Below are 26,210 nucleotides of genomic sequence, written 5' to 3' on the forward strand. Positions count from 1 at the left end.
AAATGCTCTAATATCGCGAATGCCAAAAGAAAAAGTAAGTAGAACAATATTTTGCAGAGTGCCTTAGCACATACGTTCCGTATATGTATAATGGGACAATTTCTCAAACCTTCAAATATTCGTTGTTGATATAAAAACAGAAAACAGTAAATAGAAGAAGAAAAAAAGAAAACGTTGCATTTCTCGATAATCTCGCGATCCTCGACAAACAGCGACCTTTTACATCAATCCGTGCACTCTAGTGCAATTCATGAAAGCCCACCACGGAGAAATATCTTTCTCAACGCTTATCAATCCCCCCCCCCCCCCCCCCAACCGACCGCCACCGAAACCAAATCAAATCACAGTTCACAAGACGCCAACATTCGAACCTTTCTGCGTACAGCAAGTCTCGAGGCAGTGATCACTTCGTCGTCGAGCTGCGTGCAGCCCGAGAACGTGCAAATATAGACTTCACAATAAAAAGCGTCGCTCAAGCACTTTCACTGTGTACAAGCTCGACGACGAAAAGACAAGTAAAAACACTCGAAGAACGGCAAATCCATTAACACCCTCGTGATAATCAAAGCGGCACGAAATGTCGAATTGATTAGAAAGTTTGCACGAATAAGTGCAAGCGGTGGAATCCCAAATGCACATTTTTTGTTTGTTTTTTCTCCGACCAACGGGACTTGCATAGTGCCCGTCGGACCATTTACTCTTGCTGATAACTGTAGCTACATATCAAGAGTTATATGCACCTTGCATTCATCAATTAGTTCAGAACACGACCGCTTACAGGCACATACGGTCGTGTCCTGCATGCGCTCGTATATAGCGGCACACTTCTTTTTTTTCGCTCTCACGCTGGACTTCGGTTTCTTCTTAAGTACGAGAATCGGAGGGTTACACAAGTCTGTACGGGATGCTGTAGAGGCAACGCCACCCGCACAAGCCATGTTATTCGCACGCCCGCTCGAAACCGCGCGCGCGCACAAAGCACTGCGCGCCCGAACTGTAGCGGACAGCTAATCAGTGGGAGCGACATTTGTCGTCTGTCGCCGCGCTTAAGCCTGCAATACGAAGCGCTTCGCTATTGAGTCACTCAGACGAGGCTGTTCGTGAAACACGTCAACCACCGGGGCGGGTCGCCGACGCCGCGACCGATTTCCTCCTACACATCCTGCGGAAAGAGACTGAGCGGAACGCGACTGGTTTTCGACATCATGCGGCAGTGTTTCAGGTTTCATTTTTTTTCCTTTTCTTTAAAAACGCGCTCACAAACGAAGCCGCCCATACGCAGATGTGGCGTTTTGGCACGAACACAGGTTTGGTTAGCACTCGGGGAGGGGGGGAGGAGGGCTGCCTTCAGGACACCCTTAAGACAATGCACTCGGGAAGGCTTTTTGACTGGAGCTCGCTGGCTATCATTATAATAGCGAGAAAAAAGAACGAAAGAAACTACACAGACTTGCTAGTGGTAGCGCAATGCCATACACGGGCTCCGGGCGCAGCTGATTGCCGAAAAACGGAGCGTGTGGCCCCATCGCAAAGTCGTACTTAATGTTGCTTTGCGCGCTTTCGAAAGAGCCAATGGCAGGCCACCGCAGACGTCCGGAACTCGCTGTCTCTAGACGTGCACACATGCGCGACTGTATAGTGTTAGGCACTAAAGCGCGAAGGTGTACAAAAGAGATAAAGGTTTTCTTCGCGTTACAAAAAGAGCCTAAAACCGACGCACGTAACGTCGTCCATCTCTCGGCAACGCGCCTACGCTAAGGGCTAACAACTTTCGTCACAACCTTTTCCGCTTTCCAAGAACATTATACCAGACGCGGCCTTCACACGCGAGCGACGCGATGGTCTAGCGATGTTACTGCAACGGTTCAGTGAGTTTCACTCGTGACAGAGCTCGTCTCATGCATACGAGAACGAGACGCTTCAAGTTTCAATTTTATACGAGAATCGAACATGCGCCCGCATAAGCCCCAACAATGTAGGTTAGCTCAGGGGGTGGGCGGCGCTAGCTAGGCCTGAAGTGCCCGCGACCATGTCGAACCTGCCGACGTCGAGACAGGACCTACAAACAGCTTTCATTCTGCCGGGCACAATGCGCGACCGCTGGACAGTCTCGCTTACACGGGAGCAGCAGCGCAAACATTCAATGCCCCGCAGAATACCCGAATGAAAAAAATGCCGTTCCGTTACACGTATAGGATTAAAAAAGCAGCGTTATAAGGTCAGCAGCAACGAACCAGCCACCTCGGAGTTCGTAAAGGCGAAATAATTTTTTTTTCGGCAGAGGGGGGGGGGAGGGGGGGGGGGTAGGCTGAGCACTGGGTCAAGAGGATGGAAGTGGTATTAGAAGGGGAAAGAGAGAGAGAGAGAGAGAAAGGAAACTAGACAGGGAAGGAGGCGCGCGGGTGGCGATGCCTCTAATAGAGAGGTGGCGAAGCGACTAGACGGCGGTCCGTCGGGCGACGAGCTAGCTGGCCTGCTGCTGCTCGTCGCCTTCCTTGCAGGGTGCGCCGAGTTCGCGCACGGGAAGGTGCTTCTGCAGGGGGTCCCTAAGGCGGCGCAGCTCTTCCTCGATCTCGCAGAGCTCATCGCGCAGGGCGTTGTAGCGCGACACGTCCATGCCTTGGCGCCGGGCGAACTTGTAGAAGGATATCAGGAACTGGCGGTCCCGCACTTCCGGAAGCACGTAGTCCTGCGGGTGCAGAGCGGCAGCGCTAAGCGACAGCGGTAGATAGTATATATGGTGTGCGTCTAACACAGGACTGGAACCAGAGGCCGCTGAGAGAGACTGCACGTGAACTGCACAGTATAGGTGGCAGGCGTACATATACTTAAACTCCACGCGATCGGCATCATTTCGAGCGCAAAAGTGACATCATCGAAGAGCGCACATGACGCACCTGGCGGGTGACGACGAAGTAGGCATACATGGCCATGGTGGTGCCGTAGGTGATGAAGTAGGTGACGGGCTCCATGATGTCCCACGAGTACTCCCACCAGGTGAGCCTGGCCAGTATGCCAAACTGGACGCCCATCAGGCCCAGACCGAGCCACGACAGCAGCGTGGTGCGCCGCTGGGAGAGCGACATGAGCTCGCTCTTCTTGCGCTCCAGAGGGCCCAGCTGCACCTTGACGTTGTGCAGGCGGTCCAGCAATTTGCGCTCCTGCTCCAGCTGGTGCTCGTTCACAGTCAGGCTCTCGTACAGCCGAGCGACCAGCGTCTTCAGGTCGGACAGCGTCTGTGCTTCCTCGCTGGTCAGGCGGTCTGCGACAGACATCAAACATGCAGCAGGCTTATCCGGGCACCCCATACAGCAATCCCGCTTTCCCTTTCCCTGCGGGCCCTTTCTAGTAGAAATAAACGACAACAAAACCATCATCGCGACGTCAGCACGACTTTTTCAGTCGGCAAAGGTGAGCGCGCGGAATACGCCCACGAGGCGTCTCGACAGCGCTGGCCGTGCAAGATTTATGCAGCCTGTAGTATACAGTATATGTATACCCAGTGAAAACAAGAAAAGGTGGCTATTATTAGTTCGAGGTAGAGGGAAAAGGGCAAGTTGTACGAGAACGCTCTCAGGAACCCTATGCCCGCACCGCACGCTGTTGAGTCGGTACGCCAGCGTCTTCGTATTCAAGCGCCACTAGAGGAAGGAAGACCGTACACCTCGGCGGCGTTTCGGCTTGATGCATCAAGGGCAACATATATGAATGCGAATGAATTAATTGCTGAAGAATATAAATTGCAATTTAAAACTAATGTCCGCGAATGTTAACAATAGCAGTGAATGTGCCGTTTCAGAACTATCAATCATCACAATAACACAACGCGTGCAATGGCAGACTACTGCATGTTGCTCAAATGCCCACCTATATATGGCGGTTCAACGAGGTAGACCTGGTTGTTGAGGGTTAGGATGAAGTTTTCTCGCAGGAGATGCTCGATGGATGACGTTGACGCGATACGAACGCCATCTGCAAAGAACAAAGTAGAAAAAAGAGTTTTGATAACGCACCAAATCAAATTTACACCAGTTATTGACAACTTCGATCGCTGATTTCAGTACGGTAAAGCCGTTTCACATATGCATGACGCTATCACGTGGACAACAGGTCATGAGACTGTGACAGGAAACCAGCGTGCTGACGCTACCCAGTAACTAGCATATGGCGTGAAACGTTTAACTGCGAGACAGGCACAAAAAGCCAACAAAAAGGGTTTTCAGGACGAGTTTCGATGTAGTTTTTGTGACGAAATTGTAATTTTTCACGGAAATTCGAATAAATTAAGGCGTGCACGTTGCAACGAACATTTCGTGGGCTTTGCCCTCCTTGAGTCTTAAAGAAAAGAAAGCGCGCGCCTCGTGATCACGGCGCAGAAGTTTAGCATGTTACTGCGATAGCAAATATACGCACGATCCAGGCGAATTTCCGCCGTCGCCGTGATGTTCCGCATCAAGCCAAGGCCGATAACATCGCCGCCGCGCGCCGTATGCGGGAGTGAAAGCGTGTGAGGGTGAGCCGACAATGGCGGCTCAATCTCGGGCGCCCAAGAGTAAAGAGGGAGGAAGCGTTTACCGTCACGTCGGTTGTGACGGCCTGGGTGACCGCAGTGACTCGTGATAACTTATGCTCACGTGGAGGCACGCAGTGGGTTTGAGCCACATCTGATGTGGTTCACTCGGCTCCCGCTTTTTGCCAACATTTTTGGATGTTCTTCGAGTGTGTACCCCTGAACTTTCTACATTTTCGGATCCGTGAAGTCAAGAAGAACACGCCGATACCAGAATTTTGAGGGTGGGTGGACTTTTGTGACATTTCTTGCCGTTTTTCTTTCGACTACGCCGTGAATGTGTGCTGAGCCTAACCATGTTAGGGTTCGCGAGGCGAGGCATCGCTCGCCCACCTCTTCTCGTCGGAGGCTTTTCCACGGACTTTGTAATGGAGTGTGAGGTGGAAGGGAAGTTTTTATCCCCCGAGGACTTCACTAAAGACTCCGGGTGGCAGCTCGTTGCCGCCAGACGTTCTTCAATGAGAATGAGAAACGCGGCCAATGCCAGTGCGGCGGACGTTCAGCATAACGCCGGTTCCAACGCTCGGCGCCGCGCCGACCGCGCGGGCATTAAAAGCAAGATAATTCGAAGGGCCAGGATGCCTCCGATGCCCAAGGAAGAGGCACAGATTGTTGTGCGGCCCAGGGGAGGCCTGTGTATCAAGTGCGGACCTACCGCAGTCGCCGACACCATATGGCAGGCTGCCGGGCTCGATTCGGCGCCGCGGGACACCGACACGATGCGTCCCAACATTCAACAAAACCTAATGGTGATCAGCACACCAACCAGGGACAACGCTGCACGCTACGTCGACATCGAGGGCATCTCCGTCGCCGTTAAACGTTTCGAGGTGAGCGCTTACGAGGCCGCCCCCCACTACACGTGCAAGGGCGCCATCCGAGGCATCTCCCTTACCGACGGGCCCGCGGCCATCTACAAAAAACTCAACCCTAGAAATCCAACTGCGCTGGACGCCAAAAGAATTAAGAACACCGGTACCGTGGTGGTCCTGTTCGAGGGGTACCGGGTGCCAAATTTTGTCTCCTACGGCGACACTATCGTCAGGTGCACATTATTTCGCAAGCAAATGGACGTGTGTTACAGCTGCGGCCGACTCGGGCGCCGCTGCGACGTCTGCCCTTCGCCCAACGACGCCATCTGCAGAGGATGTGGAGAAGCAAACCCCGACGCTCAGCGCAGCTGCGATCCCAAATGCAAGCTGTGCGGAGGCGACCACCTCACCGCCGCCAAGGAGTGCAAGCGACGATTTCAGACGCCGTATCTCGTCAGGCGGAGACGGGGGGAACGCTCCCGCGCCCTCAACGCCGAACATTTCCTGCCCATGGAGGGCGCGAATCAAGCCCGGCAAGCATCGCCTGCCGGGCTTGATCGCAGCCGCTCCTGGTCCAGGGGGAGATCCTGGTCTCGTGGTCGCTCCAGGGGTCGCACCAGGAGCCGCTCCGTCTCCAGGGTCAGGTCGATGTCAAGATCCCGAGTCCGATCCAGATCCACATCCGGTTCCAGGGGCCGCCCGGGTTCCAGAACCCAGCCAACATCTGGACCTCAGCCCGCCTCCGCACGTTGCGGGAAGCAGCGGAACCTCGTTTGGGCCGATCTGGCACGTCCCAAGCCGGTGCCAATATAGAAGCTACTCGAGAACCTCGTAACGACCCGCACCCAGAGGAAGCTAGGGACGCGGAAGTCATTCGCTTACGCAAAGAGAACGAGGACCTCAAGAGCACGATCAAGAGGCTAGTTAAGGAAATGGCAGAGATCAGGAAACTCGTTTTGAATGCGTCGGATAACGCTGCGCCAGGCAGGGCCACAGAGACTCCAATCCCGGCTCCGGTAGACGGTACTGCGACGTCCTCTAAACGTAGAGCAGTAGTTAAACAAATAAGTGAATAGGAGCGTTGTCCGCAGAAGTCAGCGAGATTAAGCAAACTCTCATTGGGCTGGCAGATGGCCTCAAACAGGTCACCGCTAGCGTCAGTTGTCTCACCGATAACGTTCGCCCCTGTTGGAGGCCCCTGTTGGAGACCCCAACAGTGGCCTCGGAGCTCTCGCTGATCTCATCGACACCATTGAGGCGCGAATGGCTTCATCCGTCTCCGTCGTACAACCGCTAACCATTCCCGCCATACTAAAGGGAGCTAGACTTCAGTATCCCACTAGGACGGCGACAGGAGGTCTCAGTCTTTGTGCAGTCCTAACTGCCCCGTTAGGTGGTAGTCCGTCCGGTACGTCATAATGGATAGGTCCAAAGAGAGTTTTGGCATTTGGCAATGGAACTGCAGGGGGTATCCTAACAAAAAAGCCCCTCTGCAGCAGTTTTTCAGGTCTTTCACTGTCAAACCTCAAGTCATTGCTCTCCAGGAAACATTAGCCTCCGCCGCCTCGCTCAAGGGCTACAGGGCCGTGTCGGGCCGGTCCGGGGGGCGAGGGATTTGCACCTTGATTGATAAAAGGCTGACTCATCTCACCCATGACCTCAAGCTGGCAAGTGGTAGAATTGAATATGTCATGGTTGAGATCCTGCTCGACGTACCGCAGCGGAATTAGCGCAGAAACAGTGTGTTCGTCCTCAATATCTACAGCAACCCCAGGGACTCGCGCCAGCAGTTCAAGACCATCCTCAAGAAAGCGACCGACTTGGCCGGCCCTCGACCTTTGGTCGTCGTCGGTGACTTCAACGCACCGTACGGCACCTGGGGTTACGTCTCCGACACTACCAAGGGGCGCAACCTGTGACAAGACGCCAACGAGATGGACCTCACTCTGGTCACTGACAAGGATTTTCCTACGCGCATCGGCAACTCCGTATCCCGGGACTCGACACCCGACCTCGCGTTCGTCAAGAACGTTGAGGACGTGGGCTGGGAGAACACCGCCATGGAGTTCGGCATCGACCACTACATTCTCGAGACTAACTTCAAGGTGTCTCGGAGAAGGATCAAGGAATTCACGTTCATCGATTGGGACCACTTTCGCAAGATTCGCGAAGAACCCGGCAGAGCCAGGGCACCCGCCACTCTCGAAGAATGGTGCGAAGGCGTCCGGAACGACGCTTCCACGGCCACCAAGAAAGTGGAAACCGATCTTGACATTGAGCGGATGGACAGCAGACTTGCCCACCTAATCGAGGCCAAAAACGCCCTGCTCCGCCGATGGAAGGGTCAAAGGCTCAATCGCAGACTCCGAAAAAAGATCTCTGATCTCAACAAGGTCATCGATGACTACTGCAAGGCGCTATGTCAGCAGCAGTGGGACGAGCTCTGCGAATCTATCGACGGACAGATGCGCAACGGCAAATCCTAGGTTATGCTGAAGCACCTTCTCGACGAAAACGGCTCGTAGTCAAATCGGAGGCATACGTTTGCCCGGACCCTTCACGAAGCCACCGGTCGATGAGCTCACACGGTCGATGAGCTCGTCTCAAAACTCGTACAGAAGTACTTGTCCGTCCGTCGCGACGGAGATCCGGCGACCTAACTCCCGGACTACCGAGGCCCTCCACGCCCCGAGCTCGACGAAGACTTCTCCGTTGCCGAGATCAGACAGGCCATCTTCGCGCTCAACCGCAAGTCTGCGCCGGGTCCAGGCGGAGTCACCAACAGAATGTTGAGAAACCTTGAGGACACGTCTATCGTCTTTCTGACCGACAAAATCAACGAGTCCTGGAATAGCGGCGTTGTTCCTACAGAATGGAAGATGGCCTGCACGGTGCTCATTCCCAAGCCCGGCAAGGCTCCGAACATCGAGAACCTCAGGCCGACTTCCCTCACCTCCTGCGTTGGCAAGGTCATGGAGCGCGTCGTCCTCAACAGGGTCAACGGGTACCTCGAAGAAAACGAGGTTTACACGTACAACATGATCGGCTTCCGCGCCGGACTCTCGACGCAGGATGCAATGAAACTAATAAAACATCAGATTGTGGATGGCCGTTCCAGATACGTCAAGGCTTTGCTCGGTCTGGACCTCGAGAAAGCTTTCGACAACATGCTCCACAGCTTCATCGTAAAGACCATTTCAGACCTGGGTCTCGGTTCCAGATTCCATAGCTACGTCAGCTCTTTTCTAACGGACAGGAAGGCCAAGCTTCGGATTGGGGACTTCAGCTCCGACGATGTGCCCCTCGGAGGGCGGGGCACTTCTCAGGGCGCCGTCATCTCACCTACATTGTGTAACATCTGTATGATTGGTCTTTCCGAGAGGTTGGCACGCGTCAAGGGCGTCAAGCACACCATACACGCCGACAACATCACCTTATGGTGCTCCGGCGGTTGCGAGGGCAGAGTCGAAGACTCCATGCAGGAGGCGATCGACGTGATCGATGAGTATCTCGGCCCCACCGGACTTCGATGCTCCCCCGCCAAGACGGAGTTTCTGCTTTACAGAAAAGAGAAGGGAGGCAGACCCAAAGATTGGAAGCCAGTCTCTGAAAGCAGCATCAGTCTTCGCACTTGCGACGGGGGGGGGGGGGGGGGGGGGTGATACGACGCTATTCGGGTCCTGGGTATGTTTGTCGAATTCAACGGCGGGAACGGAACGGCTCTCCGCAAGATCATCGCAAAGACGGACAACGCTTTCCGCCTCGTTCGCACAATAGGAAACTGGCACCGAGGAATGAAGGAAAACAATCTCCTCAGACTTATCACTGCCTTCGTACTATGTAACTTTGCGTACACAATTTCTATGCACAACTGGCTCAGAGCGGAGCGAGACAAGCTCAACGCTCTCATCCGCAAAGTGGTCAAGAGGGCTCTCGGGCTACCCATCAGGACTCCCATACCGAGGATCTCCTCAAGATGGGGGTGCATAACACTGCCGAGGAGATTGCCGAAGCATAAGAACACGCGCAACTCACTCGCCTGAGCACCACAGCGGCAGGTAAACACATCCTCGAAGAGCTTGGTTACCACTCTGCGGGTTTCCCGATGGTGAGTACCCCGATCCCTAGCTGAATTCGAGACAAGTACGAAGTGGCCCCTGTGCCCCGAAACGTCCATCCCGTCCATAACGAGGGCAGATGCAAGGCCAGAGCAGTAGCCATCCTCAAACAGACCAAGCAACGAGACATTAGAGCAAGCTTCGTGGACGCCGCGGAGTGCAGCGATGGGAAGACCTTTGCCATCGTTGGGGTCGACTCCAGCGGCAAAATTTCCGATAGCGCCTCCATTCGCACTTCAGACCCCAGAGTCGCCGAGCAAGCCGCCATCGCCCTCGCCCTGCTAGACGGTCGTGGGTCGGAGATATACAGCGATTCCAAAACGGAAGTTAGGGCTTTTCAGAAGGGTTGCATCGCCAAGCAAGCTGCTCGTGTTCTTAGCAGTTCCGAGTCCATATGCTCTCACGCATTATTCAATCCACTGGTTTCCCGCGCACGTAGGGTCGGTCGAGGGTGCTCCCTCGCACCTCAATGAGTCTGCTCACGAGGCTGCGCGTGACCTCACCGACCGCGCTTCCTCTGCAAGAAGCACCGACTCCCTTCCTCCTTACGGCCACAGGGACGCTCCCGCTACTCATAACGGGATTATTAAATTCTTCTACATGTCTAGAAGGATCTTTCCACACCCTCACCCCCAGGTTGAATAGGGCGCAAGCCGTTTCTCTTAGGCTTCTGCAGACCAGTACGTATCCGTGTCTGTCCGTTCTCCACGATGCTTACCCGGACGTGTATCGCGACGACGCCTGCCCCTCCTGCGGGCAGACCTCCTCTCTAGCGCACATGCTCTGGGAGTGCGGGTCGACATACCCCAAGTTCATCAAGGAGGAGTGGGACTCGCTTCTGCGTAGGCCCGCTCTAGAAAAGCAAATCCTGGCTGTCCGGCGTGCCCGCGACCGGGCCGGTGGGCTAGAGCTGCCGGTCCCGACGTGGGACTAGCCGGGTGTGCGACGAGTTCGCGTCGTCGCCGGACCTGCAATAAAGTTTCTTTCATCACTCACGTCACGTGCGAGGTACTCGGGGGGAACTGAAGGGAGGGGGGGGGGGGCGTTCTACTTTGACGGCGGCTGCGTATGGTGCGGGCGGCCGGGCCCTATCTTGAAAGCGATCTGCGAAGGGAACAGGTTGCGCCAAGTGCTGACAGCTTCCTGTGCACTGTGCTCTCGCGGCTTACTGCTGTAAGAATTGTCGGACGATCTCGCCGCTGCCACCATTTGTAGGAGTTGTAGGTCGTTGAGAGAAACGTGGGAGGAACTAGGCGTACAGGGTTTATTTACAGTATTTACATCTTAAACAAGAGAGACATTCGATAGTCTAGCGTGACTCCCACATGGAGCACGCAAGACGAAGCATACAACATACGAGCACGAAGCTCCAAACACTGACGAGCACGCAGCTCACGAGCACGATCACAGAGCACACTCTAGCAGCGACAAACAGCTGCTTATAAACACTTCGTGTTCCCTAGATCCCTAGGTGAGGGAAACGTTCGACCAGTCAGCGCAGAAAGTCCTCGTGGCCTTTGAGGGAAGGGGGTAGGGGGTTTACACACACACATTCTGCACAGGTTTCACTGCCCCCTTCGAGGTGAGACGGGCTTCGCAGTACTCGGGGCTTACGTCTTGAAAGGCGCGTTGGTTGCCCGAGCTGACCGCCGCAGCGTGGCCGCCGGTTGTCCATTGTCTTGCAATCTGTAGTCGCCACGAGTGTCAGCAGACTGTGACGAATCCTGGGGCCCACGTACCACAAAGCACCCTTTTGTTAGGGAAGCTCTTCTTGCTGCAGAGAGACCATATCGGCGGTGGCGGGTTCAGTAACAATAGTTGGTCCGCCGATCGCGTTTAGTCACAACGGCGCCGAGGGGGTGCTGAAGCGGCACTTCGAGGTCCCTACGAAACGAGTCACCGCAGCAATTGTGATAGACTTCCATGGTTCTCTTCGGGGAAGCTCGCAGCGCTCGCAGTTGCAGCTGGCTGAGAAAACTTGCATGTTGCCCCCTCGGCAGGCCACTCCTAACAGTGCGCGCTGAAGGTAGAAGCAACACGAAGGTCAATTCGCTCACTGCTGCTGCCACGCTTTCTCGCTCCAGCGTTTTGACAGCGAGTTTCATCGGTCATCGAGTTAGATGTGTTCATGTTTGCTTGTGCGCGCGTGACACCATCCTTGTTCATTTGGTTAGTAAGTGAATGTTTAGAAGTTTATACGGCCGAAAAAACTACTATCCTTACTTTGTATAGCTATCTACTGATTTGCTGTGACAATCGACGCTTCGCCTCTACGAAACTGCGACTTTTGTGTCATCTGAAACATCATAGGACCATACTACATCGTCATATTTATGATCTGACAGCGCTGAAGGATGACAAGCTGGAAGTACAAATCGATAACTGTCCACCAGTAGGTTTAGGTTTCAGGTGTGAAGGGTCTTATTTTTCTTACGCAGAAAGATCTGCCATTAGAGATGGCAAATTTCCGAAAATGTTGAAGGCGGAAAAGGAAAACAGAATTTTTTCGGGGGTGAAATTCTGGGAACCCTGGAAAAATATGCTAAACTATTGCAGCATAGTGAGGCTAAAATATAACTACAGACGAACGGACCATGCAAGCTAGCAGATGTTTCCAAAGCTTGTGGCAAGATATATAGGTATCATGCAACGAATAACTTGCTTTTTCATTTCCTCTCTCCTCTACCGACCATGTAACTACTTTCCATTTTTGTTTGCTCTTTTAGGAAGGCTCGCGCACTGTATGCTTACGGAATGTTACTTTTTCGCAGCAGTTACTGCAGTTCAATTTGTTTGCTACGTGGTCAAATATATGTTCCGTGATCGGGATGGCGAACGTGCCGACGTCTTTGTAGAGCAAACGCGACATTTGCGAAGAGGCAGTCACGAGTAAATTATATTCTGCTGGCTATAGGCGCTCGGATCCAGTTTAGAGAGGCAAAGTATTCACTAAAAGCTATCTCGATTCATTCTGCCGGTTAAATGCCAGCTATTCGAAAAAAATTTTCTCGACGAAACCTCCAACCTGTTTCACACCACCGATATCTCAGAATATTCTTGCAATTGGAGCGTCCATTTGCTGCAGAAAAAGTTCGCGGTACTTGCTCGGTTGAGCATTTAGTAATTTCAGAATTCTCTGCGTATTGGAGCTCCTTGCAACTGCTGCCAAAACACATGACATTACAGCGAACCCATGTGACGAAATGCGGTGTGGCATACACACCAAGAGCCTTTTATTTCTGCTTCTTTTCTGCCTGGCCAAGTCTACTCAGAAAAAAAAAGGAATGTATCCGCCTAGCGTTACTGGAGCGTTATTCACTTAGCGTAATGTATTCTTTAGTGTCCAACAAAAACACGTGCTTTTGTACCGCTACGGTAAAAACTCACGTGAAACTACAGGATTATGCGCTTGCTTTGATGTTGAGAAACGCAGACACAGCGTAGCTACTGAAGACTGCGGTACAGAATCACCAATCTCTCAGCCGACGTTGGTGCAATCTCTCGGCTCACACGCGCGCTTGCATTCGATGAAGACACGGGTAAATTTTGTTCAGTCTGCCAACCCAAAAGTACAGGAAGCGGCTAGGAAGCTTGGCATCAAACGTAGATATTGAAGCCATATTTTTGGACAACCGTGAGTTCAACAGTGAATACAGGACAATTTTCCAGTACTTTTTTTTCTTTTTTCTTTAGAACGAAGCTGTATACTGCTACCGTCTAACCATCTAACGAAATTTTCGTGTCGCTGTAAGGAAGAAACTCCGCATACGCGGGCTGATCCCGAAGGTAGTGCAATGCCGGGCCGAGCCGCGGCGGTGGTGCACTTCGCCATGCAGGGGCCCACATACACAGCTTCGCTGGTCATCCTTCTTCACAGAGTAAAAGGGCGTTGAGCTTTCTTCTTTTTTATCCGTGAAAGCACGGATCCTGTGACAAGTGACTCATATCGAGGTTGCCTATACAAGAAATCAAACAGACAAAATATAAATGCACACGCAGCACACCATCTGGCCTCAAAAAAGGTTACAAAACTTCATTAATAATGTTTGGCATGCACTTGTACACACAAAGTGAAATCAACCCAAGTTTCAACAAGATTCAACTCCATGCGCTTCATATTACTGAGCAACCGCTTTTTTTCTTTCGGTTTTTATGCCCAGCGAAAAAAGCGAGACAAAAACAGTGTTCTTTTTTTCATTAAAAGAAATTCTGTCATTTTCCGTACCCTCCTCACATCAGAACTACCTGCCTCCTTGCAAAACTCGGCATTTTCACGATGTTTAGAAACATTTCGGATTTGCTTCTGTGGCGAAAGCGCCCAGCATATACGCCCAAACTACATATGTTTCAGCAGCGCATAAGGTTCTGCCGCGTCCATAAAGCTGCACATGCTACAATGCACTTGAGGAACGGATATGGACGGCTGATTGCTCTGGCAACCTTGAGAGTCCCCGCAGCGTGCATATTTGCCAGTGTTCAGCAGAACGTCACTTTGCAACTCTAAACTCATTTCTTCGACTGTTTACACAGTTGTGCACGCAACGCGAAGCCCGCGTCCTGAACACCATCAAGATCTTCGACAACTGTCTTACTGCCTCGACGTTCACTGTTGAGCAGACCGGTCACTGACTTTTGCGCAGGCCGCTAATTCGCCTGCACAGCATCAGTATCCCTGTGCTCACAGGAACACGGTGCAGCATCAACCCAAAGGAAGTTCATTCAGTCACGATCAGCTCAAATTCTCGCGGTCAACAACTAAGGCACTCGGTTTCCGTCGCTGCCACGAGATGGCGCAGCGGCCTAGCGCGCCGTTTACGGCGTGCCGCTGCGTACGATCGCTGCGCTCGCCTCCAATCGAGAAAAAAAAAAACAACTTGCCGGCACAGCGAGCTGCGTTTTATTTAGGTTTGCGCGCATAGAATGAATGGTATAGACAAGAAAACCATGGCCAGGCGGCGCTACTGCGCCTCTTGACAGCGCCCCCAATGTGGAAGCGTCAAGTCGGGCGGTCGCGCCGTGGCGCAGTCTCCGCTTTGTTTACATTGTGTTGTCCGCGCTTTTCTTCGCTGCTCGTGCTCACGGCGCTCCGTTTTCGACGGCGGCAGATCGCCTGCTTGCGCAACAGCCATGCAAAGATTGCCGTGCGGTTGCAAGAAGGCTGCCGACGCCGACAGCTTTTTTTCGTGGCGGCAACCTCACGATAGGGGAGCGTCTGCTTCCGAACGTGTACGGCGTTGAACTAATTGTGGACGGTGATGTGATAGTGAAAGCCAAGTGCGTGTCACAGGTGTCCGACAAGATCGTAGACGACGTCGAGTTAGAGGTACGCACCATGTTCAGAAATTTAGCCACTTTTATTTCAATTACAACATAAGTCACACTGGCAGCAGAAACTTCTGTTGTCATACTACTCGGTGACTGCAGATCCATTGGGCTGCTTCTTGATGGTTCCGTCACTTCACAAAGGCTTGTTCTGGAGTCTGTTTCACACGTGTCTTGCCGCTGCTCAAGAGCTGCGTCGCTGCAGTAGGAAAGCACATGTCCCAGTGGTGCTGACTGCTGAGAAGACTGTTGTGATTGCCATTGGTCTGTTTGGCGCCGCTTCCATCTGCATCGCATATGAGTGAAACAGTATGTGTGCCTATTTGTTGTGGGGATTAAATTACTCCCAATAATATGTTTGCAAAAGTAACGTTCCTGTGATTGTGTGCATATATTATTCTACAAGAGTGCTACCACTACAAGTTACGATACTTGCACACTTAGATACTTAGAAAGCATGGGGAAACAACAAACATAACGCGCACGTCTCGAGCGGCTGCTTTCCGATCTGCCGCTTCCCGACGCACGCGACGACCGCGGCTTGCATTAAATACGGTCTGATACCACACACAAGTAGCGCGCGGCCCCTTTCGTTACCTGCACAACTAGTAATTTAAGTTGCAGCGTTTGGAAAAAAGAAATAACTCTCTTGAGCTCGTCCATGCCAATCGCGAGGGAAGGCACAGTGCAATCAAATAAATTCGGAGGTTCCAAGTGCCAAAACCGTGCCAAAACCACGAAATCAATATGAAGCCCGCTGTAATGGGGAGTCTCAGGAATAATTTTAAGCTCTGGGGGTTCTTTAACGTGCACAAAAATCAAAGCACACGGTAACAAGGGTGTTCTTGCATTTTGCCCCTATCGAAATGCGGCCGCCGTGGCTGGGAATCGAGCACGCGTCGTAGAGCTTAGCGGCGCAACACGCCTGCATTTACCGCTAACAAACGGCGGATGCCACCACAATTCAACAACGCGACACGACTAAACAAACGGCCGTGCACTAAAAACAGGCATATGACTATTCCGCTTTCAAGATATTACACGCGAATGCGAAAGTATGAGACTTACTCGACTCGGCCGCGCACTGCAGTTATCCATGCTTGTCGTCTGTCCTTATCGTCCCACTTCCCAGGAAATCTGTAGAACTTCACGGGCGGCGTAGGACCTTTCGTGTTTTCGAGGCTGCTGTGGCAATCAACAACACATCAGTATTGCGTGCCACCTTTCCTGGCTGATGAGGTCGCACTCGGCATCGCAAAAACCACGCGCACGAGCGCTCCCGCCGTACAGAACACGGGCGCGCGCCAGCGCAGCGACGACCCTCCAAACTTCCATTGGTCCGCTAGGGGAGCATTCGGCGCTGGTGCCGCGCGGGCAAACTTTAGGTTGCCTCGTCTATGGTCAGCATGCGAAACTAATTAAAGACGGAAACATCAGCTGACTCGGCCAGTCAGCTCGGCTTTGTAGCGGGTAGGGTGCCTCGATGCGCGCGCTTCCTCCGGCGCCTTGCAGGGTGAAGACAACCGCGTCGTCTGCTACGGCGTCCGCCATTATGATGCCCGCTGCTTAGGCAGTCAACGGGCGTCGCGCAGCTGCATGTGCAGTTCGCTTTGATAGCGTGTGCTGCTTTGATGATATGTCTAGATCACGAAATTTTCGCATCAGCAGTGTGAAGGTATCAATTAATTATTCTGTCATTCTTATTTTTAAAGCGGGATTTACAATTGGACTTGCTGGCAGCAGAAAACTGCCGTCCACGCCAGCCGCGCAGACCATAAAAGAACATCTTGTTGGGCTAGCTGGTGACTGTTCACCTTGGTTAAAGGCACGAAACATACGCAGGCACGAGTCCCGTCGTCTTTAGCTGTGTCTGTGTGTGAATTTCGTGCCTTTAACAAAAGCGTAAAGAATGTTTGGCTGCCGGCTCAAACCCGAATTTGTTTACCGAACCGCGTGCCGCCACGGGACAAAAGAATAATTGTCATCGCACACCCTACTTTCAAATCTTGTTTTCGAATCAGTCATCAGTTAGCCCATTTACGGCTGAAAGCTGCAACGCTGAGTAGAAAGCAATGATCGTAACAGCCAAATAACCACTCTGCGGTTGAAACGAGGCCGTGTGTAAGTGATGTTCTACTAATATTGAATGGTTGTTTCGGGGTCACGGAAACTTCAGTGAATGCGGTAGCTTTTCATTTGTGTCTGTCTTACCTGTTTGTGTCTGTGTTACCTGTGCTGGCATTTGCGAATTTTTTAAAGGCGCATATTTCAACCAGTATCACATCCACGGCCTTTCGTTGTGATTTCGTAGCATCGGGTGTGATGAATCCGTGGTATAGGGCATCAGAAATTTCGACCACCTGAGGTTTTATTAACATGCACCGATACCGAACTAGTACACAGCACCATGTGTTTAACCTCTATAGAAACTCGGCCGCCGAGGCTGGGTGGCTCCCACGTCCTCAGGATCAGCAGTCGAGCGCGATAGCTACGGACACTATACATCCAGGGCCGCGTTTATTGCTTCATTGTAGTTCGAAACGTAATTTATATTTGTTCTGTGGGATATTACACAATAATACTACAAAATGAACCATTTCTGGCGCATTTTTTGTTTAACTTGAGTATATAGCATGCGCTTTCAGTGAACGTTTTATTTTGTGGCCGTATTCTGTTTAGCAGTGCTTCCATTGTTATTCTTAATTTTGTTTTGAATTATTTTACCTTACTGTAAATATGCAGATGAGGGTAAACAAAATATTGAATGCATACCAGATTATTTGGTGCCTCACATGTGGCTTATACAGCACTAAATCACGACTCTCATGTAATAATTGACTATAAAGGCCTGCTTAGCATATATTCTGCACGAATACATTGTCAACTGGTAATTGCTAAAAACCGGTCATCGATGCTGCTAAAACAAAGTGGCCACACGGCTTCTCAACACTGAGAAAAAGTGCATTCAATAGATAGCAATTTCCGATGTGATAGCTTGTTTATTTGGTCGGGAACTGTAAGGATTTCAAAAACAACAAGTGCTACAACTCACTACAAATTAACTGCAGTGCATGTCTTGCTTCCATGCCCAATAATTCTCGCAGCTTCGAGCTGGCGCAGGTGAATGCGTAGCCTTACTCTTGCATAACTTGATATCAGCATGTGTTCCAAAATCCTTGTGTCACTGGCATGCCTCCAGACTGCACTGAGCCCTCTTCATTAAGTATTCTGTCACATCCTTTAGAGGAGATTTCAGGGTGAACAGGTTTTGTCAGTCCGGGACGTGATTCCTTTGAAGTGCTTTTCGCAGGATGTGAGCAAGCTCATTACTTCACCGCTCGGATAACATAAGTTCTTACCATCATGAACATACTCTTCTAGTGCAGTTAAATATGCATGCTCATGGCTCGTCGAGCCCAGCATTGCAGCCCTGCACTGCTCGCAGTTTTTAGATTTTTTTTTCAAAATTCCTTTCACAAGAAAGCCACCAATATGGTGCAAAATGCTGCACTCAACTGAAGTCAGTGCTTCTCCCAGTCATTCCGTGAGTGGTTCGTGCACTGGGGCACGCAACACCCAAACATTTCCGACCAGAAAACGCCGTGCACGTGTCTCTCTCGACCGACCGTAACGAAATGTGGGGAGCGCAGTCGCGGCCGGCGGTCGGAAGGCGGCACTGACCCTTTCACAGAATGACTCCAACCTCCGAGAGGGCGCGCGCATCGAGGCACCCTAGTAGCGGGGCGACTGCAGCGCTTCATGTTTCGGTGGCGGCGTTATGTCCACGCGCACTATAGCGTTCCCGCTAAACGGCTCCGTGCAAATTGTTAGGACACAGCAGTCTTAGGGGAACGAACCTTAAACCCTACTATAATAGATATACGGAGAATGTTTCAACAAACACTTTCAAAAATCTTTAAACGTTGCCTGTGGCAGACATCACAATTCCAGTTGTGAGCTCGTTTACTCGAAGCAGCGGACAATACTTGGACAAAAAATTGAGATGCAAAATCTACTAACTAATAAAAATGCACTAATTAAGTCGTTAAAAAATTACATTATGGCGCACATTGTAATTTAGAGATTCCAGTCGTGGAGTTCACATGACGGATCCACTTAGAACGAATTTTCAAGATGACACCAGTTTCGAGACATAAATTCCCGCACTTTGCGGAAAAATGCATTGGCGTTTCAGTTAATTTGTTAACAAAACGTCGTTTCATGCAATGAAGCACACAAGTAACTTCCGCGCCAACGCTTCTCTGCAAAGTTCCGGAATTTATATCTCGAAACTGCTGTCATCTTGAAAATTCGTTCCAGGTGGATGGAACACGGTCTTACTTTCACTCGATGGCGGTGAACAAGCACTCCGAGTCGGCGAGTGCGCGTCTCCCTATGAAGCGGCACTCGCGATGCGGGCACTTCCGCTTTCTCGTAACAGCAGATGACCTTTACCATCTCAGTACTGTCTAGTGTTAAGAATGGCCACCTGCAGTGCCGGATTGCCGCCCGCTTACGACTATGAGGGCAAGATACCGGGAGGTTCGCCGCCAACTTCTAGCCACAGCGTGACTAAATAGACTTTGTGACGGAGTGAGTTCGGCGGGCCAACTATTGTTCCCAAACTCCCCAACGCGCTACCCGGAACGGCTCCGAGTGCTACGGGGCCCCTCTGACGTCGGCTCCGGACATTGGAATGTGTGTGCCTTTGTGTGCGTAAGCCGTCCTGCGGGAGGCGGCTAGTTTTGCGATGACGAAACGAACGTTCGCCGCCTTGTATCGCCGGCGGACCGAGTGTTTAAAGACTGCTGTTGCGAGGATGCTCGACACACTTCTCTTGAGCAGTCATGTTGGACTGACACTTCTCTCAAGCAGTCATGTTGGACTGATGTACTTTCTCAAACAGTCATGTTAAACTGATATAAATATTGTAAATAAATCGATATTCCTCGTTCTCGATGAGAAGCAGTCCTTCCCTTCATCAACGTCCTCAGCGTGGATAAGTTGGACGGCGGCATGGGCCAGCTACCTTCTAATTCATGTCGGACTCCAATCTTGACAACGGATCACGAGCGACGGGATTGAGCCCCCAATCCTGACAACTGGCTGACAGCGGTGGGATGGACTTTGCGACGTGGTGCTGTGACTACGGTGAGTGCTTGGTTCTTGCTTTGACTCTCTAGGCTTCATTTTGTGGTTGTTTTGTTTAGAACAGTAGGGAAGCTAGATTGTGGAGTGTTAGCTAGGTTGTGTTTTCCTAGCTAGATTTAGAGAGCAGGATCAAGGCAGTAAAGCAGCAATCATGGAGTTAAGGACACTGCTGAGAGACGAATTGTTGATTGTTGGTGAAGAACTTGGCCTAGATGTGCGCAAGGAAATGCTAAAATCGGAATTATTGGAGCTAATTTCCAATCAGGCCAGTGAGGAAGCTATTGAAATGGGATTGGAACTTCTCAAAAAGAGAGAAACGGGAAAGAGAAAGAGAAGAACGGTACAGAGAAAAACGAGAGAGAGAGGAACGCGATAAAGATCGCGAGTTAAGAAAAATGCAACTTGAACTTGAAAGCAAACGTTTGGAGTTGTCTCAAGGAAGTGAAGGCGCTCTAGGACGATCAAGTGAGGCAGAATCATACCGCATGGACAGGCTATTAAAGCCATTTGAGGTCGGGACCGACGTAGGCTTGTTCCTAAGGAATTCTGAAAGGACTTGCGAAAAGATGAACTTCGGCCCGAGTACATGGCCGCAGCGGTTGCTGTCTACGTTGCCGTGTGAGGTGGCGGAAGTAATCGCCAGACTGAGTGCACAGGATGCATATGATTCTGCAAAAGTTAAGGCTAGTCTCCTGAAGAAATACCGCCTTTCAGCCGAAGCTTTTCGGCAAAGGTTTAGGAGCACAGGCAAGAAAGATAGCGAGGGATATCCGGAGATTGCATATAGCTTAAAGGCCAACCTAGTCGAGTGGCTTAAAAGCGCGGAAGCGTACGACAGCAGCGACATGATCATTGAATGCATGCGTCTAGAGCAGTTTTACAAAACCATCCCCCAAGTTGTGAAACTGTGGGTGCAAGACAGAGGGAATGTAAACACTGTGGAAAGGGCGGCCGAATTAGCCGAAGAGTACGCAACCCGTAGAAATTTGAACGCCGAGGACGGAAACTTGGACGGCCTAATGGACCGTGGGAACCATTTCCGTTCAAAAGGGGTGCGCAGACTAGACGATCGGAGCCTGTAGGCATGGCGGAAAAGCCCGCAAAAAAGAGCGAGGAGAAACTTAACGGAGAAACCGCACAAAAAGAACAGAAAAGAAAATTCGAATCTTTTAGACCAATTCGCTGTTACAAATGCCACAAACTGGGACATATAGCTGTAAACTGCGAGAAGCCTAGCGTAGTTTTCTCCTTCGTGGAGGAAAAAGATGAGAATATGTAACTTTTAAGTCCATATCTTCACGACCTGCAAGTTAATAGAAAACCATGCCGAGTGCTAATAGACAGTGCCGCCACGATGGACATTGTCCATCCATCTTACGTGACGGTAGATGACTTCACCGGAGAAGTAGCATGGATAACATGGATAAAAAAACAGCGTGTGTCTGCTCATGGCCAAAGTCAAAATCAATGGACCATTCGGGGAGCTAGAAACTGAGGCTGCAGTTTCCAAATTTTTGTCACTGCAGTATCCTTACATCTTTTCGAATCGTTCGAATCAGTTACTGCGTGACAAAGGGCTCAAACTGGGAGAGGGCATAGTACAAGCATTGACCCGAGGCCAAGCTCGTAAGATCGCGGCACTTTCGGCTGAAAATGCACAAGCTCCTCGAGCGGAAGCAGAAAAGGGGATAACTTCAATACCCGAATCCGAGCTAGGCCCGAGGGACAAAACAACAGTTGAGGAGAGCCTGCCAGCTGACCAGCTCAATGAGAGCGTAGCACTAGAGTGTCAGAGTTCTAGCTTGCAGGAAGAGCAAGTAGACGCGCTCACAAGCGAGACAGGGTCGTTATTATCACCGGCCTCAAAGAACTTTGATCAGCTCTTACGTGTGGATAGAGAGTCACTGGCAGCCGAGCAAAAGAATGATGAGAGCTTAGCTAAATTACCTGACACAGCTAAAGAAGGCATTGCTAGGCGCAACGTGACGATACATGAGAGAGGAGGATTGTTGTATCGGAACTACAGAGATCGAAAGGGTAGGATTTTAGATCAGTTAGTCGTACCTACCAAGTACAGGGAGGACCTTTTGAGTCTATGTCAGGGAAATGGGTGGTCCGGCCACCTAGGCATAAACAAATCAAAGGAAAGATTGCTTATGGAATACTACTGGCCTGGCTGTTTCAAAGACGTAGAAAACTTTGTAAGATCATGCGACGATCGCCAGTGTTCTGGTAAACCAGGAGAGACATGGAAAGCTCCACTGAAGGTAGTGCCCTTAATAACAGAGCCTTTCAGACGACTTGTAATAGACACGGTAGGGCCTCTTCCAAAAACAAAATCAGGCTACAGGTACTTGTTTACCATGCTGTGTCCGGCTACCAAGTTTCCAGAAGCAATTCCTTTGAAAGAGCTCAGTTCCACCGAAGTAGTAGACGCGCTTTTGAAAGTGTTTGCACGAGTTGGGTTTCCAGCCGAAATTCAGACAGATCAAGGGTCAGTATTCACGAGCGCAGTGACTTCCACATTCTTGCAGAAAGGCGGAGTAAAGTTAATACATAGTTCTGTCTATAACCCTCAGTCAAACAGTGTAGAGAGGTGGCATTCGGTGCTTAAGCGAGTTTTGCGTGCGCTCTGTTACGAGCACAAGGAGGACTGGGAGAACTGTCTGCCGGCAACTTTGTTCGCTTTGCGAACGGTTCCACATGAAGCGACAGGGTTCTCGCCAGCAGAACTAGTGTATGGGAGGACACTCCGTTCTCCACTAAGAATGTTAAGAGAAATGTGGGAGGAAAGAGGGGAGAGTCCAACAGTGGTTGAATACGTGCTAAAATTGCTGGAACGTCTAAGCGCAACCCAAGAACTAGTCGGAAAGAACATGGGAGTAGCTCAAAAGAACGCCAAATTCTATTACGACAAGAATGCGAGGCTTCGTACGTTTAACGCCGGAGACCAGGTAATGATCCTCAAACCTTCAAGAAAGAACAAGCTTGAAGTACACTGGGACGGGCCCGTTAAAGTGTTCCACAAACTTTCAGATACTAACTATGCTCTGAAAATGCCCGGTCGCAGAAAGGAGGTGAGGATATATCCCTGCAATTTGATGAAGCCGTATATAGAACGGAGCGGAGTCGTTAACTATACCATCAGAGAACAGGATGGCACTAGTACCAAGTTTAAGGAGTACAGGGCGCCCTCCAACTCTGAAATCGGCCTAGAAGTAGTAGTAGAACACGCGGTAAGGTCGCACACTCTAAGACCCGAGCAGCTAGATGAGCTAGAAGAGGTGTTAGGGGAATATCTCGACAGATTCAGCGATCGGCCGGGTAGAACCGAACTAATAACGCATGAAATTGAGCTGACATCAACCGAACCAGTAAGATCAAAGCCTTATAGGGTGTCTCCAAGACAGAGAGAGATTATGGAGGCAGAGATACAGCGCATGCTACAGTTGGGAGTTATTGAGCCCGCTGAGAGTGACTACACGTCATCGCTAATACTAGTAGAAACCCCTAACAAGGACCCTCGTCCGTGTGTTGACTACAGGAAGTTAAATGCCATCACTAGGGATCAGCTGTACCCGATACCCAACATTGAGGAACGAATTGAAAGAGTTAGCGCTGCTAAATACATTTCAACTATAGATCTCGTGCGGGGGTACTGGCAAGTTCCCCTTTCAGAGAGTGCCAGCCGCTATGCCGCATTCATCTCACTTGTAGGCACTTTTCGCCATCTCGCACTCAGCTCTTCGGGCTGAAGAACGCGCCGTTTAGCTTCTCTAAGTTAATGGATATTGTCCTAAAAGACTGGCAGGAGTTCGCCTTGCCCTATCTTGATGATGTAGCAATTTTTTCGGACAGCTGGGAACCACACGTATCGCACCTCAAACAGGTGTTCTCAAGCTTGAGGGAAGCCGGCTTAACGATGAAAGCGGAAAAGTGTACGTTTGGTTGATCGCAGGTTACTTATCTGGGCCATGTTGTCGGTCAGGGCTTGAGACGGCCGGCTGAGCTGAAAATAGCTACGATTGGAGAATTTTCTCAGCCGCGCACGAAAACGGACCTTCGTTCATTTTTGGGACTTGTGGGGTACTATCAATGGTACATTCCGAATTACTCGCAATTGGCAAGTCCATTAACAGACGCCCTCCGAAAGGGAGCACCGAGTAACGTACACTGGGATAAGGACAAAGAGAACGCTTTCCAAATTTTGAAAACGCTATTGGTTTCTCGTCCTGTGCTTCGCGCGCCAGACTACACAAATGAATTCATAGTTCAATGCGACGCAAACGACAGAGGTATGGGCGTGGTACTAAGTCAGGTCGGCGACGATAACGAGGAGCATCCTATCCTCTATGCCAGCCGTAAACTAAATGTAAGAGAGGAAGCTTACAGCGCTTCAGAGAAGGAATGCGCTTGTTTGGTTTGGGCCACCCAGAAGTTGTCGTGTTACTTGTACGGAGCGAAGTTCATCTTCGAGACCGACCACTGTCCTCTGACGTGGCTCAATCAAATGTCACACAAAAATCGCCGCTTGCTCCGATGGAGCCTCACTCTCCAAGAGTACAACTTCTCCGTTAGATATCAGAAGGGAAAGTTGCATAGCAATGCGGATGGTTTGAGCAGGCTAATTTGAATTCTGCGTTTGGGGGTCCCGCCTAAATTTTAGGGATAACCAGTATTAATTTTTTTAAGCCAAGAACATCTCCTTTCATTTAGCAGGATTCCCTCCATGATTGCTGAATTTGTCAGCACGAAATTGCTTCAGAAATTGGCATAGCGAAATGGAGCATTTTTTTTGTTTCTGCACTTATGTTTTTTTTTACGCCTAGCGGGTCTAAAGTGAGATCCAATGTACGCCATCTCGGCGCAGAGTCGTGCTGTGGGGTTCATTTTGCAGTTGGCAGTCCTTGTTGGATGTTTTGGGGCAGTGACATCAATACACAAGTGGTCGCTGCAAGCCAAGGCATCAATCACCCCGTGACCACCAGCCATTCTCTTCCTGCCCAGCGGTTGTCAGCGCTAGACAGTCGAGATTTTTCGGGCCATGGAGGCGCTGTTAAGAATGGCCACCTGCAGTGCCGAATTGCCGCCCGCTTACGACTATGAGGGCAAGATATCGGGAGCCTCGCCGCCAACTTCTAGCCACAGCGTGACTAAATCGACTTTGTGACGGAGTGAGTTCGGCGGGCCAACTATTGTTCCCAAACTCCCCAACGCGCTACCCGGAACGGCTCCGAATGCTACGGGGCCCCTGTGACGTCGGCTCCGGACATTGGAATGTGTGTGCCTTTGTGTGCGTAAGCCGTCCTGCGGGAGGCGGCTAGTTTTGCGATGGCGAAACGAACGTTCGCCGCATTGTATCGCCGGCGGACCGAGTGTTTAAAAACTGCTGTTGTGCGGATGCTCGACACACTTCTCTTGAGCAGTCATGTTGGACTGACACTTCTCTCAAGCAGTCATGTTGGACTGATGTACTTTCTCAAACAGTCATGTTAAACTGATATAAATATTGTAAATAAATCGATATTCCTCGTTCTCGATGAGAAGCAGTCCTTCCCTTCATCAACGTCCTCAGCGTGGATAAGTTGGACGGCGGCTTGGGCCAGCTATCTTCTCATTCATGCCGGACTTCAATCTTGACAACGGATCACGAGCGACGGGATTGAGCCCCCAATCCTGACAGTAGTCTGTCGAGAAAGTGGTGAAGTGCGAGAAATCTGTCGACAATGTTCCTTCCAGTGCCACTACAACTGTAATTGTTGTTTTCACTGCCTTTCGCAACCATCACTCCTACTGTGAACATACAGATAACTGATGGTGTCCACATATGCATAAGCAGCGAGAACAGTCAGATACGTATATATGTATATACATAGTGTGCCAGCTAACGTTATTCAAGCTCTTAGAAATAAAATATAGAACATATGAGGAAGCAACCAATGGTATTCTGTCAGCAGTGGCATACTGCACCAGGAGGATATCTTTTCGGAATTTAACTATCCATAATTACATTCAATTAATTAACGAACTTCTTAATTACTGAATTGAGGGCGCGATTCTTGATAAAAAAATAATAATTCTCTTTTAAAACATCTGAATCAGTTACTTGCAGTGTGCTATGTCTCGCGTAATTATATTTTTCGCGTTATAAGGAAAACGTGCGAAATAAGAAATAGCCCCAATAATTACGCGCCTGCGCGCCGCGACACCATGGCGGTGCCAGGTGTTACGCGGAAG

The 26,210-nt window shown here is 50.7% G+C and overlaps 1 protein-coding gene and 1 long non-coding RNA gene across 2 annotated transcripts in view; both read right to left on the reverse strand.

Moving 5' to 3' along the window:
* Positions 1–810: 810 nt before the first annotated feature.
* Positions 811–26,210, reverse strand: part of MCU (mitochondrial calcium uniporter) — a 524,593-nt gene continuing 499,193 nt past the window's right edge. The window contains exons 5-7 of the mRNA XM_070528420.1: positions 3,868–3,972; positions 2,898–3,262; positions 811–2,689 (exon numbers count right to left, since the gene is read on the reverse strand). Of these exons, the coding sequence (XP_070384521.1) occupies positions 2,465–2,689; positions 2,898–3,262; positions 3,868–3,972 (695 nt within the window). The 3' untranslated portion in view covers positions 811–2,464. The remainder of the gene's footprint in view (positions 2,690–2,897; positions 3,263–3,867; positions 3,973–26,210) is intronic.
* On the reverse strand, positions 14,836–16,214 carry LOC139051404 (uncharacterized). The gene is made up of 2 exons (XR_011509380.1): positions 15,891–16,214; positions 14,836–15,108 (listed from the first exon to the last, which is right to left on the reverse strand). It is a non-coding gene; the product is annotated as an uncharacterized lncRNA (long non-coding RNA).

The sequence above is a fragment of the Dermacentor albipictus genome, unplaced genomic scaffold (assembly GCF_038994185.2).
Source record: "Dermacentor albipictus isolate Rhodes 1998 colony unplaced genomic scaffold, USDA_Dalb.pri_finalv2 scaffold_11, whole genome shotgun sequence".
NCBI classification, from domain to species: Eukaryota; Metazoa; Arthropoda; class Arachnida; order Ixodida; family Ixodidae; genus Dermacentor; species Dermacentor albipictus.